Here is a 17,241-nt window from a genome sequence, read left to right on the forward strand (position 1 = left end):
GCCTCATTATAAAACGTTCTGTTCTAAATGGCTTATGGCTAATGGCTTATGATGAAACAGCTCGATCAATGCTAAGTATAACTGCAGCCTTAGGGTTGTGGACTGAACTGTGTCTCCTCGAAAATTCACCCATTGAACCCTAACGCTCTTTGTGACAGTGTCTGGGGATCTGAGATCTTCAGGAGGGAAGTAAGGTTAAACTGAGGTCATAAGGGTGGTTCCCTATTTCAATAAGACTGTGGTCTGTCAGAAGAGGAAGACAGAAAGATAACTTTCCCTTTTTCTCTGCCATCTAAAGGCACAGCAAGAAGATGGCCAAATGCAAACCAGAAAAGGAGTCCTCACAGAAGCTGCTCTGATTTTGGGCTTCTAGAACCATGAGAAAATAAATTTCTGTTGTTTAAGTTGCCCAGTCTATGGCACTTTGTGATAGCAGCCTGAGCAGACTAAGATACCTAGACTCCTTTAGGATGAAAAGTAAGTGTAGGGGTGTCATCTCACTTCTGACCCACATCTCCAAAGAGGCAGGCAGGAAGGTAGTGCCAGCTGAGAGATATAGCAGGAAATCTGGCTGCTGATCACATGGTAGAAGCCTCACCATCCTCTTGGGACCCTGGAGGAGAACAGGGATTCCCTTCTTTGGGGGGGGGGGTTTCATGGAACTACTTTAGCTTGGGAAGAAGAGATTCCACTTCTTAATCTTGAAATCTGGTAAAAGCTAACAGGATCTGAAGAATTATTTCTCGATGATCTCATACCTGAATGATTACTTAGCAAATTTCAGCCTTCACTGTCTACTCATTCCTCTCCTGCGCACTAGAACCAGCTCATTTGGGTTTTGATCCTCTTATATTTGTAAGTATTTGTACTTTGCAAATTAGAGGAAATCTCTAACCCTCTCTGGAATGACTAGGCTAAGGCAGAGAACCGCAGGATCTCCTGTTAGGACCCTTCTAGAACGCTCAGGGAGAGATAGGGAAGCAAGGACCCACATGGGGCTGGCTCTGGAATTCATCCAATAGTAGAGATGGGGGCAGGGCCGGAGGAAGCTATGGATTTCAGGGTTGTAGGTTGTATTTGTTGGGCAGCTGGACCAGGCTTTCTGATAGTCCATTGTGGGCTGCGTATCTATCTCACAGCTGCTCAGACATAAGAAAGTGACTGGTTTCTGTAGTGCTGGGAGCACATGGGTATCCCATCACTCCTTTTCTGGATGCTTCTTCATTGACAGGTCAGCAGCTCCCTGACACTGGATGTAAGAGAAAGGAAGGTGGGAATACTGAGGATTGGAAAAAAAAATCTGAACGCCAGTTCACATCCCTCATCTGCCCATGAGCTCTCAAGAGGTACCAGCTGCTTCTTCCATTGAAGTCTGGCTGGGCCCAGGGGACTGTGCTGCCCCATTTGGGGAGTTACTCTCCACAGAAACAACAATGGTAGACACTGGTAAGGATTTGAACCAGAATATCCTCCTCTTTTCAACTGCAACAAGATGGCGACTGGCAGTAGAATACAAAAAATAAACATCTAACTTATCCAAAATTCAGTGTCCATCAGGGGAGAATAATGACAACCCATTGCTAACTTTCTCTCTGCAGCAAAAACTTACAGCGGGAAAATTCTTGGGCCCAAGAATGTCTTATTACCTTTAAGTCCATTCTGCCATTGACTCCTTGGTGTACAGCCACAGGGCTGCCCAGAAGACTGACATAGGATACTTACTTTTCTGTGTAAACAGGTCATAAACAAAGCTTGGACCAATGCTTCATATTCTTCTTGGACTTCTTCTCTAATTTGCTTTTTGAGATTTATGTTCTCCTCTTCCAAATCTGTGAGTTGGGCTCTCAGAGCAGTGATTTCCATGATCATATCATGACTGAGCTCTGCAACCTAGCAGCAGAAACACACACACACACACACACACACACACACACACACACACACAATATTTATGGAAAACAACTTAGGAATTCCAAAGTTCTACTATAAAAAAGTTCTTTATAGGTTACTGTAGAATTTGCACTTCTCTTTTGAATCTAAGGAAGAAGGTGAATATCCTGCTGTGTAAAGATGAACAGAAGAATCTCATCTTGATTCAAAGGTTTCACAATAGTGCCAGACACAGAGGACTTGCTCGGTAAATGGTTGCTGAATAAATGGGCCAAAGAACCGCTATTTGAGCAATTTTCAATTAGAGAAAATACCTGACCTATCTTGACCTTCATCTCCAAATTGACCTTTCCTTGATCCCTCAGCCCAAATACTTCTTCGTTTTGGGGATGCACTTTAACTGCCCTCAAAGGAAAACAAACACCCCCCTCCCGTGCCAAATAACAAGACTCCTAAAACAACACAAAGTAACAAAAAATAAATTAAAAACTCAAGAAAAAATAAAACACCCTTAAACCTCATTGCTTACAAAAAGTAAAAACACACTCCTTGGGTGTTTCTGCAGGGACCTTCATTGATGGGCCTTTCACAAGCAACCCATGCAAATGACGCTCAGAAATCTCACTTCTGGCAAACTCTGAGAGTGTAGATGTGAGAATGGAGAAGAGAATCTTTTTAAGAACTGACCTACCTGACCAGCATGGTCTTCAGGTGGCACTTGACGTCTTTGTAGCACATCTAGTTCCTGAGAAGAAAGCAGTGCACAACCAAACACCAATATTTACCCTCCTAACCACAGCTTGGTTCAGGAGGGCACATTCCCGACACCTCCTGTTTGTGTTCATGGAGCCTCATTTTGAGACCCTCAGCCTCATCCTGGAGCCGGGACTGTGCTTGCCATACCATTAGACTTTAGGATTTATAACACGGCATCAAAAGACAACATCCTCTCTCCACCCTGGTACAGGGAACCCAACCATGGGCATAGGCCCAAATGGATGGGAACAGGCCCAAATGGGACAATTCCAAGATTTATTATTTGATATTTTTGTGCTTCATTTTTTTTTTTTTGGCTAGTCTTAGATCTTTTCCTCTTTTTCTCAGATACAAACTAGAATTATACTGAGGCTCTGATGCAATCTATTTCTAAACAGTGTGCTATTTAGGACAGGAGAAGTGACTCTTCGATCCCACCAATGGGATTTCACAATTCTTTTTTTTTTTTTTTTTTTGCAGAGCTGGGGGTTGAACCCAGGGCTTTATGCATGTTAGGCAAGCACTCTGCCACTGAGCTATACCCCCAGCCACCAATGGGATTTCATTTTAAGGAAGTGGCATCAGTGAGATTGACCATGGTATGCATGCTGAAGACAGTTTTTTCAAGAATCTTGGCTTCTCTGCTAGACCAGGAATAGCCTTGTGTTTGCTGAGCCAGGAAAGGTCAGCTATGCACCTTCCAGCTCATGGCTTGGTCACCTCCTGCATTCCCCACTGGACACTCTCAAAGCACACAACTCAGTATTGCGGGGGCCATCACCTATGCAGTGGAGAATATCAGAACCCAAGAAAATAAGTTGATGACAAATTTGGAAAGTTCCTTTCCCCCTCAATTCTGGCATAAGAACTGGTCCCCTCCCCATACCTGTTCAGTTTTACTTTCTTGTTTGAATTACTCCTGGGCCTCCTGCCCATTGCCCTTCCCCCAACTTGTTCTCCTCTCTCTGGATACCTACCTGCTCCTTCTGGCAGAGCTTCTGCCTAGTGTGCTGCAACACATGCTCATAACACATGGAGTAGGTCTCAAAGTTGCTGCGTTCTCTTGTCATCACATCACAACCCAGGGAAAGGAGGCAGGCCTCAAGGTGGTCTTTCCTGAAGGTGATCTGAAAAAACAGGAGCATTATTCCCAGCAGCTCCAGCAGGGTTGAGCAGCCTCACTATGCCAGGGCTGGAGGCACACATTGCCTTGGCTTGCAGAAGGACATGCATATCCGATCCGTACCAAAACTCCAGGCTGGCAAACCTCTCTCACCTCTGAACATGTGCAGTGCCAGGGACAAGACAACAAATGGAGACTGCCTATCATGTGTCTAAGTATTTCAAGGTTATAAATCAAATTAATACACTATTAAAATGCAACGTTTAATTCTCCTACCTTGAAAGATTAGACCTTCAAAATGGTCTGAAAGTCCAGGTTTGAATTTATTATTCATGGACTACTTTGAGTTTTATGCTGAAGGGTGGTGAACTGGGGGCAGCTGGTCCCCAACCCAGAATTTACGGTATGACTCCATTCTCTTCCCACCTTGTGAGGGCCTTCACAGTCCTACTGACTGGACACTGCAGGCTGCAGGTTCAAACTCCACCCACACCCCTACTCAGCTGCCTCTTGGCCACCCCCCAGGCCAAGGGTGTGCACACTGGTGGTCCACTCTTGCTCCAGAGAGGAGCCCCATGTAGACCCCAGACTCAGGGAATTCTGGAAATCCCAGGTTCCTGCAATACAGTCTAGAAGGAAGGCCAGGGCTCTGTGTGGACATGTCCCTGTGGCCCAGAGGATTTATTACCTAGTAGGGAAGAGCAGGGCTTTAGGAGGCAAGAAGGGACCTTGTGAAGCACAAGGCATGGGACAGGGGCCCCTGCAGCTCTGTTCTAAGGACCCACATGGCTCACTTTCTCAGCAATTCCATTCATCCTCTTTCTCCAGGAGACTGGGCATACTCTTTGAAGAGGTGGCCATTAAAGAAGAGAGAAGTCTACCCCTCCAAGGCAGAAATGGGAGTGAATGGAGAGAAATGGGAGTCAATTTATGAAACACAGATCAGATCACCCAGTCAGGACCCACACATCCATGCAGGTGTGGGTGCATGTCCTGCTGTGTGTATCAGTGTGTGTGTGTGTGTGTGTGTGTGTGTGTGTGTGTGTGTGTTGGAGGTCTTATGTCACTAAGTCCAAGAGCCAGCTGGCACTTGAGCTTGATCTGTGATTCTGCCAAGGTGTGGCCAGCTCTTGGCTCCCTGGCAGACTGCTGTAGGTTGTCCTTGGAGACTGCACTGGTCCCCTGGCTCTGATTCACTTGTGTCGGGAGGTCCAAGATACTGTCCCATCAGTGCAACCTCAGGGCCAAACTGACCTTTAGAGAAAGTTCACAGTGGAATTTGCCAAGACAAGTTATTGAAGCAAAGTAGCAGAGGTAGCAAATAGTAAGAAGTCGTAGCATGGAGGAGGGAGTGGGGAGGGCGGCTCCTCCTGCTGCTGTGAGAGCGGGGGCACTTCTACCTCTCTTAAGGAGATCAGGCTGGCAGTATCTATGACAAGAGTGTGATGTGTTTGTGCTCTTTGACCCAGTGACTCCTCTTCTACAAATTTATCTTTAGGGGATAATAAAAGAATGTATGCAGACATTTTTTTTAAAAAATATTTTTTCCAATAGAAAAAAAAATGGAAAACAAAGTGCCTAACAAAGGAGTTAGGTAGAATCCATTTGGTTCATCTACACCAGGAAACACTGACCAGCCTCCAAAAATGGACACACATTTACTGACAAGGGTTTACAACATGTGGTTAAGTGAAAAGAACATGCTAGGAAACGAGTCATGTAGAATAATCCTACTATATAAAAACTTAAAAAGTGCATGAACAGAAAATAGGTTGGAAATAAAGTTTGGAAGGAAACACGCCAAAATAATAATAGAGGTTATTAATGAATCTATTTTCTAAAAAATTATATTTCTATTTTCTAATATAATTTATAATACATATTGTATATTTCTAATATAATATAATCATAATATGTAATTAAGTAATGATATACATATGCACAAAAATAACATAAATATACTAATTAAAAGTTATGCTTTTAAAAAGTCATGCATCAAATCAGCTTGACAGAATGGAATCCAACGTGGACAATGGAACCAGGACATGTCTGTCTGTGTGGAATCGAATGAACAGCCAGGCAGTTGGGCAGGAGCCCTGCCTCCCCTGACTCACTCTCCAGGGCCCTCCTTAAGGGGCCTTTCAGTGGGAGATGAGAGGGCAGGTCACCCTGCCCCTGTTCTGGTCCCACTCAGGTCCTGGAAGGTGAGCAGCAGGACAGCTGTAGTTCAGCAGCTGACACAAGGCAAAGGGAATGTCAGGTTCTTTGCCTAGACCCTGCCTTCTCTGTGGTGAAAGGGCCAGGCTACGTGGGCTTAGAATGACAAAGGAAACTCTTCCGGGGCTGACTGATGAAAACTTGAAGCCATGAGAAGTCATGAGACTGCACAGTGGGCCAGGAAGGTGTGGCCAGTGATCTCATCCAGGCCCAGCACTCAGAGCCAGCCACAGTGACTCACTCCTTACTGTCTGAGCATCACTGCCTGCACGTGGATGTGCCAACAAGGCCTCTGACAGCACTTTAGCAAGGCAGTTGTTTCTCATACTAATGCCGCCATAGCCCCTGCAGAATAGTATTGCAGAATTGAACCCCATGGCCCTCTGGCAGGCTCTGTTAGCCAATGTAGAACATGATCTACCCAGCAAGGATGAGGAGCCCTGTGGTGACACCCAGGAGCTGGGAACGGCCAGGACTCTTCTGTTTGAGCATTCCCAGAGGCCAGAGGAGTTATGTTGTTTCTTTCTCTTGGTGGCTTTGCTGAGGCCTCTGCAGATGAAGGATCAGATTAAGGGCCAGCCCAGAGGGCGTGGGTCTGGGAACAGGGAGAGGGAGTAACTGCGCAGGTAGAGCTTCTTCAGAGAGCCGTGGAAAGAGGGGTGTCCAGGTGGTGCACATAGGATGCTGTGACTGACAGGCAAGGGAGAGAAACAGGCAGACTCCTGGGGTCCTGGCTGTCCCCATTCTTCAGGGGAACTTCAGTCGTGCACTCGACCTTCCAGAGATAGCATTGGATGCTCCTTGAACAGTAATTGCTGGAATACTGCCGCCATGGCTTCTGATGGCACATTCCTGCAGCTCTTAGAGAGTCACTCTACAACCTACGGCTGCCTTCCTGGGTCACTGTAAATGTCACTGCGGCTTGAATGTAGTGTGAACAGGCTTCATCAGCCCACTTCCTTTCTGGGCAGCAGAAGAGCCACAGTCAGCCCTTTGGCCTGGTTCTGCCCAGTGAGCAGCCCTGCTCTCCTTGGGGCTGTCTTTCACCACCATTTAAACCTGAACTGTACCAGGCATGGTGTCACATGCCTGAAATCCCAGCAGCTCGGAAGGCTAAGGCAAGAGGATCACAAGTTCAAAGCCAGTCTCAGCAACATAGAGAATCTCTAAGCAACTTAGGGAGGCTCTGTCTCTAAAAAAATATAAAAGGGGCTGGGGATGTGGTTCAGTGGTTAAGCACCTTTGTGTTTAATCCCTGGTACCTAAATAAATAAAAATAAAAATAAAATAAACCTGAACTGAAATGGATGGTGCTGGCCAGAAGAGCACTGGCTTGCCCCACAGATTCTTCCAGGGAGCCAGCCTATGGGGAAGCATGGCAGGTGCTGGACCTTATGGGGAAAAGTCTGGTCTTATATCCTGCTGGGAGCATATGGTTCAAAAAACACCTCTTCCAGGAAGTCTTCCCTGTCATAAGGGCAGGGATTATTCTTCTCGCCTTTATATTTCTAAAAAAGTGCCTAGAAAAATAGAAATCTCTGTTATATAAATGGAAATGGTTCTGAAATCCACAAAATATGTAACTATAGTTCTGATTTGAAAAATGTCTGGTTTCTTGCTGGGTGAGGTGGCAGACACCTAAAATCCCACAGGGAAGACTGAGGCAGGAGGATCACAAGTTCAAGGCCAGCTTGGCAACTTATCGAGAACCTGTCTCAAAAAAGAGCTGGAGATGTAGTGGTAGAGCACCCCTGGGTTCAACTTCCAGTACCAGAATTTTTTTAAAAAGGTAGTTTCTTGCTTTAGTGTATTTGGTATAAAATTTGTACAAGAAAAGCTGGTTTTCTAGAATTTGGAGAAGGAAGCAAAGATCACAAGAAGCCAACATGGGTTCAAGAAAAAGTGGTCCGATTAATACTATTTTCTCAGGAAACACAATAACCATGGTGTATCTAGGTTCAGCAGGACATCTGAGAGGGAAAGTTGGGAGAACATGGGCTGTATAAAGTACAGCTGGATGGGCTTCTGGCTACTGAGAACCTGCGTCCAAGGAGGACCAGGCTACCCAGGACCTAGAGTGGGCAGTATGGAGCTAGGGGCCTGTCCTGGCATCCACTGCTATTAATTATTTGAATGAGGATACCAGATTTCAGGGTGGTATAAAACTAGGAGAGAGTAGTGGATGACAAAAATCCATATTTTTAAAACTCTCAAGAGGTCCAAAGAGTGAACCAAACTGAACAAGAACGAGGCTGATGATATGGCGGCATCAGGAAGTCTGAGTGCAACATGTGGGCTTCAGATGACAGCTTAATGTGTCAGCTGTGACGTGGCTGCTGAAACCCAACACACTCCGAGGCATTAATCCAAGCAAAATATCCAGGACAAGGTCACTGCTGGCCAGAAAGCCATGAATTTAAAGAAGATGGATCAAGATGGCAAGGGTAGTCTTAGAAAACCGCAGAAGGAACTGGGAACAGCTTCGTCTGAAGGAGAGCAGACAGGCGAAGGTCCTTAAGGCAAGCTCTTGCCATCTGTGCTCTGCCCAGAGGCGTCCAGGTGAAGGGGGAGCCCAGGGACTGCTCCATTTTCCAGTCCATGTTTCCTGGCACGGAGCTGCCCCATCAGAAAGAAAGGGTAATGATTTGTAATCCAACACCCAGAGGGACACCTGTTTTGATTTGTCCTTCCAAAGTTGCCCCTTGCTGTAACCGTCTTCACACATGCTAACCATGGCTCTACTGAACTGGCCCCAGACATCTAAAGGTTCATTGTCAGGGGTCAGAACCATGATCTGTGGCGTCTCAGAAAAGAGAATCCATGGTGGAGATGTGGGGTTGTGGAGCCTGCAGACCAAATCCAGCTCAGGAGGCGCTGACTAAAGCAAGAGCTGCCTAGGATTGGGGGAAGGTTCAGGAGAGACTGAGCTCCCTGTCACTGCAGATGATCTAGAAGAGTCTGGATGCTGGAGGGACCCACGCATCCTGAGGGCCCATGATTCCTAGACACTGGCAGACCAACACCAACCTCTTCCAGAGTTTCTGGAGTTTCAGTTGCACCTGCTATGGGTTCGCGCTGCCTAGCCATGCCCATATTTCTTCCCTACAAGATTTTATCCTGGGTGCTAAGCATACAGAGGAGCATACAGGGAGCAGAAATTGAACCACAAAATTGTCGAGGTTGTTTAATTGGTGCATTAAAATCATACATGATAGTATGTTGTTTGCTCTTATTGTGGTAAAATATTGATAAGGTAACATTTGTCATTTTAACTATCTTCAAGTGTACAGTTCAGTGACATGTTGTTGGGAAACTGTCACTACCAGCCATCTCTGGAAGTCTTTTCATCTTGTAGAACTAAAACTTTGTGGTACAATAACTCCTCTCCTCCTCTCCCTAGCCTCTGGCAACCACCATTCTATTTTTTGAATCTATAAATTTGACTTCTCTAGTTACCTTAAAAAAATGGAGTCAGATAGTATTTTCCTTTCATTTCACTTAGTATACATCCTCAATGTGTCTATATTGTAGCATGGATCTGCACATCCTTCCTTTTTAAGGCGAGCCACAGTTTTAATGCAAATATTTTTCTGAGTATGCCCTGCTCTCTCTATCTGTGTACCCGCTCATCACAGTGTATGGTCCCATGTTTGTGTGTAATGGAAAGCTGAAAAACTACGTCAACCATCAACATCTGAGGAAGAATGTATCGCCGACCAAGCATGTGAGTTCTTTACTTCATAATTAAGAACTGAAGTGTTTATTATAAAATGATGAAGAACACTTTCAGAAACTTCGAAAAATGTGTTTCAAGAAAGCATTGTTTAAAAATGGAGCACATTTTGCCAAAACAGATTTTTAAAATGATTGGATATTGGTGATTCATATCTACCCAAAACATTTATTAATCATCCTAAAAATTTTATGTCCAAACATCCACGTTTACTCTCTTATTCTGCTTTTTCAGTGGATTTTCTTGATTTAGCTAAGCACTTCCTGCCAAGAGTTTGAAATTCCAAGGATAGTGTGTGTGTGTATTAAATACATACTCCTGTTAAGTATAATAATATAGAGTGGTATGGACCCCCATATTTTTCTGGCAGGATGTACACACAAAAATTACTGGTGCCACTTCCCTTTGTGGAGAAGGAACCAGGTGGTGGATGGGATGGGGATGTCACTCAGTGGCAGAGTGCCCAGCATGTTTGAAGACCTGGGTTTGATCCCTGGCACTGACAAAAAAAGGAGGGAGAGGGGGAGGGGGAGGGGGAGGGGGAGGGGGAGGGGAGGAGGAAGAGAAGGAAGATGGAATGGGGAAAGAATGAAGATGTTACCTTTCTGTGCTGTTGGCTTTTTTTTTTTCATATTGTAGATTTTAAAAATGTTTTCTAATTAGTAGTGTTATAGGCTCTTTTGGTTTTTCTCTAAAATTTTCTGTACTAACAGATAAACAACAGGAATGAGGCAAAACATAAAAGTCAACACATAACAAACTCCAAAGTTGCTTTAATCACCTGACTAAATTCAAAATCAGCCAATATATTTTTTCTGTCTACTCAGATCTTTATAGACATCAGACTTTTTCCAATATTCATATTGCAACAAATTATTACAATTTGGGATTCAGATTCAGTTTTCATATCATCATTCTTCAGGAGTAAAGGAAACATTAGGAGCTGTGTTAAATGATGAAGTGTTCCTTTGGGTTTATATTTAAAAAAAAAAAAAACAGAATGACTAATTTTCAATACATACCTCTGGTCCACTATCCTGGTAATTCTCCATTAATTTCTGTATAAATTTCTCAACTATTTGTGGTCTTGCAACTGAAAAATTTTCTTTCATGACTTGATGTTTCCAAAGATCTAGGAGGGAAAACATGTCAACACTGGTATCGCAAAACACCAAGCGTCATTAACAGCTATGAAATGGCACCTCTCAGAGACCACCATGGGCACCACAAGCTGTCATTTCCACATGCACTGGGTGAGGCAGCAGAGGGGAGGTGGTAGTCAAGGACCCAGAACTCTCTGGAACATAGAATAAGGAAGATTCCTAATGAAAAGATTTAGAAAAGCATTTCTGGAATCCAGTAAACAAGGTTCTGTTACCATAACTAAAAAGCCTGAGTGAACCATTACTATTGGTCCTATAAGATGCCTATTTGCACTAATATCCTGTATGTGTCTGAGCAATATTTCTAGTCTAACACAGCTATCAGAAACAAATGAGCGACATGGCTGAGACATGTGCAACGAGGCATGTACTGTTGTCAGGGTAACATTGTTTATGGCAGCAAAAGCTTGGAAACTCCACAGGTGTCCCTCATTCAGGATCTGGTTACTTAAAATATTATAGGTCCTTTTGATAGAGTAGTATACAGCTATTGAAAAAAGAAAGTCTCCCTATACTTATGAGCAAAAACTAATAATAAAAAACAACTATAGATTAAGTTACAATAGCAAAGTGCAGAACAGTAGATATAAAATGCTATCTTTAAAAAAAATTTTTTTTGTACTTGTAGGTGAACAGCATACCATTATTTATTTATTTATTTTTATGTGGTGCTAAGGATTGAATCCAGTGCCTCACATGTGCTAGGTAAGCGCTCTACCATTGAGCTACAGTCCCAGCCCCTAAAATGTCATCTTTAATAAAAAGATATAATAAACACAATTGGAAAGATATGGCCTCAAGACTATTCAGGGTCATTGCTCCAGAAACTTCCTGGTCTTTCTCCTATGTCATCACTTCTCTTCTCTGGCCTGGGTCATTCACAGTGGCACATGCATTTCTCCCATTAAAATAATAAAAATCCTTCTCTTGAAACTACCCCCCACCTGACTCCATCAGCTGTGGCCTCATTTCTTTGTATCCTTTTATAGCAAAATTCCCAGAAAGAGATGTCTACACTGAAACTGTCCTTGGCTTGTCTCAAATTCCTTCTTAAACCCCTTCACCTGGTTTTCATTTCCACCAGTCTGCTGAAACCGATTTTGTCATGAGTGCCAACCATTTCCTCTGGTTAAAGACAGTGGTTTTACTTCCCTACCGGCAGCCTTTCACCCGATGTGTTAACTTCCTAACTGAGAAAGTTCCTTCGCTAGGCATTGGGACGCTACTCTGGCTGGTTTCCCTTGTACTTGGATGTCTGCTCCTTCTAGGTTTCTTTCACTGGTTGTCTTTCTCCCCTCCCAGCTCAGAGTGTCCCAGGGCTCAGGCCTTGGTTCAGCTCCTCACATACCCACTTTCTTCGCCAGCTCGTCTTGACTCACGGCTCAATCTCACATAGTGACAACTCTCAAAGTTAGACCCAATACCCACTGAGCCTCTCTTCTTGCAGTCTAAAAGGCATTTAAAGCCTAACTTAGGAGCAAATTCCCAGTTTTTCCTCCCTAACTTATTTCATCAACAGCCTACTTTGTCTCAGCTCAAGGAAATTCCATTTTCCCATCACTCAGGTCAAAAAAATCTTAGAGTCATAATGAACTCATCTCCTTCTCCCATCTCCAATAGTACCCAATCCGTTAGTGCCTCCTTCAAAATCTACCCAGAATCTGACCACTCACCTTTCCCTCTACTCCCAGCTCTGAGTCACCATCTCCTCTTGTTAGATTATTGCCACAGCCTCCAAACCAACCTCTCCCTTCTTTCATCCTTTCTTCCTTCGTAGTCTACCCTCAATATAGCAGCCAGAGAGAATCCGGTAAAACAGAAACCAGATCACGTCATTCAAAACCAGGGGCATTTTCAAAATAAGTGCTAAAGTCCTTACGAGGCTCTGCATGACCCGTCCTCCTTGCCCCAACCCTCTCTGACTTCATCCCCTCCTCTCTTCCCTCACACCCCTTCCTCCAGTCACACTTGGGGTTGCTGTTCCCACATTAGCAGTACATGCTTTACTTAGGATTTTTGATTGAGTTGTGCCTTCTGTCTGGGATGCTCTTCACTTGAACACCCTCTTACTAACTCAAAGAGGTCTACTCTGATCCAATGCCCCCCCTTCAAGCCTTTTCAAAATCATCCTCCATACTCCATTATTTTTTTTTAAAATGTGGTTTATTGCTTGCTGTCTCTCCTATTCTTGATTATAAACTCCACAAGAGTAAGAATTTTTTGCTTATGAAAGTAAGGATGTATCCCTACATCAGCACCTAATATGTGGTAGCCTAGAACATAGGAGATGCTCAGTACATCATGATCAAATCAAAGAATGAATTAACATGTGCATAAAGAAGTACATGAGATTTATAAAAATAATGAAATTGGTTATGGATATAGGTGGCAGAATGGTCACAAGGGGATCAATAGTGGCAAGGAGAATTCTATCGATTTTTATGTTGTTTGTGTTTTGAGCCCTGTGGATATGTATATTACCTACTAAAAATAAAATCAAAATTAAAAAAAATGATATCATTAGAACAATGTAAAACTATCCAGCCTTCTTAACTTCCATATGGGAGAGCAAGAGCACACGTGTGTGTTAATTACCTTGGTGAGACTGGCCTGGTAGGACTCAATTCCTCAGGCATGGTCTCAGAGGAGCCTTGGAATTGTTCACCAGAGCCAAGTCCCACTCTGCTCCCCTTTCTGTTATGGGGGTGCTGGCCAGCAGCAAGAATGCCCACCAGGCCTCTCCCTGTCCCCAGCTGTTTCTAACTTCAGATGAGATTTCCTACTTGTGCCCTCAAGTTTTCTGAGAGGAGTTTTCTGTGCACAAAAGAGGAGTATCCAGCACAGACTGCCCGGAAACATGGCTATGACAGCTGCAGCCTCTTAGGTTTGCTCATACTGTCCTATTTAATGAGGGGTGTTGGTTTTGAAGATGGGATTCCACATTTCTTTCTATAGTTGGCTGCTTTCCATAATAAACATATAAATCTGAGCTTGCTTTTCCTTTAGGAAATAAAGGTGGTAGACAGACGTATCGCCATCGTCCCAACACAGTTGAAGTAGAAAATTCCAGGGTTCATGTGCCCAGAGTTCATACTTCTTAAGACTTTAGTAAGTGTAAGCTTTGACAAGACAGGGTTCGCGTATATTAAAGAAAATTTTTCAGATAGGAATATGGATAACTTTTCCAGGGTACTGGTATGGCAGGTCTCTCTGGCTTGCTGAGAAGCCTGGTGAGGGACTTCATTTGTCATGCACCTCTAGTTTGGGGACCATCACCAGGGAAACGGCCCACTGAGCCAATGTGGGGTTTAGCTTTGGCTCAGCTGAAGAGGAAGTACTCTAACCAGATGTTGGGAAGGTTTCCCAGCACTCTTCCTGCTTGCAAAGTCAAGTTCAGACATGCACGTGTATCTGCAGGCAGGAGTGGGGGTGGGGGGAGCCAGGGAGAGTGAAATCCATCCAAGAAAACTCAGTCCTGGCAGAGGGGAGTTTGCTGTCTCCAAAAGTGTCTTATTCTCAGTGTGTGTGTGTTTGTGTGTGGTCATGGCTTCTTTAAGATGAAGCAGCAGTTTTTGACAGGGAAGTGGGAGGGCGACAGCACGCTAGAGGTTAAACTGGGATTTTGTTATCCCTTTTCACTCTCTTCCCAGGGTCTTTGATTTCCTGTGGGCCAAACCACTTGCCCTCCCTCCCTCTCTAAACTGCACCCTGGCCTAGCCTCCTCCCTTGACTGGGTAACATTTCACTTCCCTAACACAACTGCTTGTCCTCTGCACCTGAGGGGCCCCTGTGTCTTAACCCAGGGTGGAAGTGAAACTCCTCTCAACTGGCAGCCTCACAACTGCCAGTCAAGTCTGTTCTTCTGACCAGCCAGGGGGCCTGAGAAGTGGGCAAGTCAAAAGGTGTATTGTGTGAACTATACGTATGTGTCTTGTACGCCTGTTTTTCAAAGTGCTCCCCAGAACACTAATTCTTTGAGTTAATAATTAATGCTCCTAAGGGGAGAAAAGGGTTCTGTGGTCAAAGAAATTAAAAACCATTGTATTTTCTCTCTTTCCTGACCATAGGGTAATAATGCATGCTGGGGTAATAAAGGCCCTGAGGTCCAGAGTAGAGGAGACTTTTCAACATGATTTACCCTGATTTTTCCAAACTTATTTTGATAATAAGGAACTAGCACCAGGACCAGATCTGGAAGTCATATCTTCTGAGCATCCCTGACTAACTGGAAACTCATGTAGTCACTGCTTAAAAAGATTAATTTCCAAGACATGGTAGGAAGGAAGGGAGGAGGTAGAGGGAGTGAGGTATTCCAGGGTTCCATTTTGGCAGGTATAAATGTAGACACAAGAGTTGGCCAAGAGAGAAAGCAAAGACCCTGAGAGAAAGAACAAGAGCCTCTGCTTTCTGCCAGTTCTCAATACTCTCCAATACCACCTCCCTCTGGAGAAATCACTGGCCCCAAGCTAAACTTGACCAGTAGCTGGTCTTTGCACAAAATGGCCCCTGTTCGGAAGCTCCACCTTGCTGCTGAGATGAATGGTAGGTGGGTGGGAATTCCAAGGTTTTAGCGCCTTCTTTAGTGATTCCTGAGCCCACAGAGGTCTTGAAAAGACCAAACTGAAGAAATGCATCCAAAGTACCCTTGGCAAACAGTAGGGTGACAGTCACTGGCATTGGAGAAACTCAGTAAAGGAGGAGAGCCGGGTCTCCCTCTAGAGTCATGCCCAACAGACCAAAGGAAAAAATCAAAATAAAACAGAAGCAAAACAACAGCAGCTACAACAAACCCCCTTGTTGGCACTTATTTTAAAAATCTTATAAGTAAGGAATCCAAATAAGGTTTAGAACTGGTCAGGAAACTCCAGTAAAGGTAAGGTTTCCTTAGGTCAACCCGACCACAGTTAAAAATAACTCTACCCTTCTCCTCTACTTGGCCCCACTGACCCCTTATTGAAAGCCTTTTTCCAGTGCAACCACAAGCACCCTGAAAAGGACAGCCCAGCCACAAAGCAGACATGCTGCCCTCACCCCAGGGTGTCTCCTAAGAACAACAGCCGGAAACAAGCAGATGGCTGCACCTGCCCTGTGCTTATGGATTTTCTCCACGGACTCTGAAGGGAGCCGCCCAATGCAGCAAACAGCACAAACAACAGGAGCTTTGTGTCTTGCGAAGTGTTCCGTAACTGGAGCTCAGTCACACTCGGCTCTCCTGTGACATTTAGAGACGCTCAGTGGGGGAGTGGTTTGTCCTCTTATTGCACAGTCTTTTCCCAAAGCCCTGCTTATGAATTTAGTTGCTCAAGCACTGATAAAATGATAAAATGACAACGTCTTTATACAGGTGGGTGGGCGGAGGCAATATCTTAGGTGAGGACTGAGGTTATTATTAACATGGCAATGTCCATAGATTTCCTCTCAAAAGAAAAACCGAATTTGCTTCATGAGTCAGACAGCCCCTCCCTAGATCAAAGGTTATAGATTTTCCTGTAGAATTATAAGGAGCTAAGAGTCAGTAGGTAGTTGTAGTTCGGACAGGACCAGTTATATAATCTACACAGCCTGGTGCAATGAAAATTCTTGTTCCAAAAAAAAAAAAAAAAAAAGGAAAAGAGTAGCTTTAAAAGATATTGATATACCAAATTTTTCCTTTTCTCTGCAGTCCCTCTTGACCTGTCATGGTGTTTTTATTTGCTTTAATCTTGCCCTCCTTTGGAAATCCTAGGAGGACAAGGGAGAACTTCATGAGCAACCCATGGCCCCACCTGTGACTCAGTGCATAAATGCATGTGACCCAGCAGCTATCAGAACGAGGCACAGTGCCCTGATCAGGGTTGGAGAAGTTGAGCCAGGCGTCTCCCCTTCTCGTGGGTCCATTGTGACCTCTGACCTGGGATACTGTAGGTCCCCCTGGTGGGCTAGTGGATCACCTTTACTGGGTTACCCACTGAATACACCGTGATACTGCCTTTCTTGTGCCCAAGACAGTGCCAGCTTTTCAAGCCCGACCTTGGGCACCTGTGCCCAGGTCCCCCTGGGGGTGAAGAGTGGCAGTGATTGAAGGGTGAGGATGGAGGAGGAGGTTAGGGATGCCAGAGGACAGAGGAGCAGGCAGGTCAGGAGCACTCTGTGCACAGTGGGGAGGCAGCAGAAGGAGGTCTGAGCCAAGACTCCACAGGCTCAGTGCATGCTCCATGACTCACTGGACTTAAAAAGCACAAACTAAGCTGAGTTTAGTCCTCAGAGGAAACAATTTTGAATGCCTTCCCACCCTAAGATTTTCACATATATATGTCACGCATATGACACATGCATGTAAGAATGATTTTTGTACTTCTTTATTTCATTTATTCAGCTTA

At 44.5% G+C, this 17,241-nt stretch overlaps 1 protein-coding gene across 7 annotated transcripts in view; it reads right to left on the bottom strand.

The window, feature by feature from the left end:
* The window catches only part of LOC101969599 (uncharacterized), a 171,852-nt gene that overhangs the window by 12,425 nt on the left and 142,186 nt on the right, over positions 1 to 17,241 (bottom strand). For 6 of the 7 annotated variants that reach the window (XM_040283177.2, XM_078019519.1, XM_021729725.3 and 3 more), the window contains 4 exons: positions 10,742 to 10,851; positions 3,624 to 3,773; positions 2,582 to 2,635; positions 1,723 to 1,890 (listed from right to left, as the gene is read on the bottom strand). In XM_040283177.2, the coding sequence (XP_040139111.2) occupies positions 1,723 to 1,890; positions 2,582 to 2,635; positions 3,624 to 3,773; positions 10,742 to 10,851 (482 nt within the window). The other variant, XM_078019522.1, reaches the window with a different exon arrangement.

Source organism: Ictidomys tridecemlineatus, chromosome 8, assembly GCF_052094955.1.
Source record: "Ictidomys tridecemlineatus isolate mIctTri1 chromosome 8, mIctTri1.hap1, whole genome shotgun sequence".
Taxonomy (NCBI): domain Eukaryota; kingdom Metazoa; phylum Chordata; class Mammalia; order Rodentia; family Sciuridae; genus Ictidomys; species Ictidomys tridecemlineatus.